Raw genomic sequence first — 1042 nt, 5'->3', positions numbered from 1 at the left:
ATAAGAACACTTGTATTTCAGCAATTTCTCTTTGCACTAGATGACACTCTTGCTAACACTGGCACGCTCACTTTGCTTTGGTTTTAACAAGGATAATAATTTTAAGTTAAAGGGCTAAAATTTGGTTAGGAAAGACCGAAATTCAGGGGGCAGCTTGCATAATCATGATCAGGCTAGATGGCTGACGCTTAAATTTACAGATAAGCGTCAATATGCCTAAAGCGACCAAAATCAGTTGATGCTATCACTGGTGATATGTCCGCTATTTGACATGCGACTACAGTGTTAATGAATGCGCGCATATTTTCACGGCTATGTGATTAAAGGCAGAATGCCTCCTAGCTATTTGGCTTTTCGGAAAATGGGAAGATTTGCAGCTGTTAAACTTTTCGAAGATTCACTTCATCACAGTGAAGCAACTCAAGAGAATGCGCATTAATCTAAACCACAGTTATCGCTTGAGCGTGTTGGTTTGGTCTACGCATCACTCAATGACGGACATAGATAAATAAAGCCAAAGGCTGCAGTAGATGCGGTTAGGATTTTACCTGTTCCATATATCGGCAGAGAGAACTGAAACTGCTATTATATCAGCCGACACGGTTTGTGGTCAAGCTGTTGATAATTGGCTTTGGTCAAGATCATGAGTGTTGAAGCAACTAGCTCACACGCTCCGTACGAACCATTTTTCATTTCTCTACTGATTAAATGCTTATGATAACAAACCTTAGATACAAATACACCTTTTGTCGGGGCACAGTCATTCACACTAATATCCAGAAAGCACACCATTATAAAAATTATTATATGCTGCAGAATATCGGGCTCTGGACTTCCCACGGTTCTCATTTCTAACTTGCAGCCTGGAATCCCCAGTTTTACTAAATGAACATGCCTTAGCCAAATATCGCCAAGAGGAATGATTAACATTTTGCATAAATGCAGGCTAATCCACCAACGTGATTTGAGTAGTTTTGATGCGGAATGTTCCAATTGCAGGGCAATAAATTGCGGAACATATCGAACTGGCATATGCGAGTGC

At 40.4% G+C, this 1042-nt stretch overlaps 1 protein-coding gene across 1 annotated transcript; it reads right to left on the bottom strand. All coding sequences in view use genetic code 11, as the record gives it.

Moving 5' to 3' along the window:
- Positions 1 to 142: 142 nt before the first annotated feature.
- EGR_11207 (hypothetical protein) lies at positions 143 to 849 on the bottom strand (the record flags this gene model as incomplete). Its single annotated transcript, XM_024500454.1, has 2 exons — positions 143 to 187; positions 727 to 849. The coding sequence occupies 2 exons, from the start codon at positions 847 to 849 to the stop codon at positions 143 to 145; spliced, it is 168 nt and encodes a 55-aa protein (XP_024345132.1).
- Positions 850 to 1042: the final 193 nt, after the last annotated feature.

Source organism: Echinococcus granulosus (assembly GCF_000524195.1).
Source record: "Echinococcus granulosus chromosome Unknown EG_S00510, whole genome shotgun sequence".
NCBI classification, from domain to species: Eukaryota; Metazoa; Platyhelminthes; class Cestoda; order Cyclophyllidea; family Taeniidae; genus Echinococcus; species Echinococcus granulosus.
This window is presented reverse-complemented; position numbering and strand designations above follow the sequence as displayed.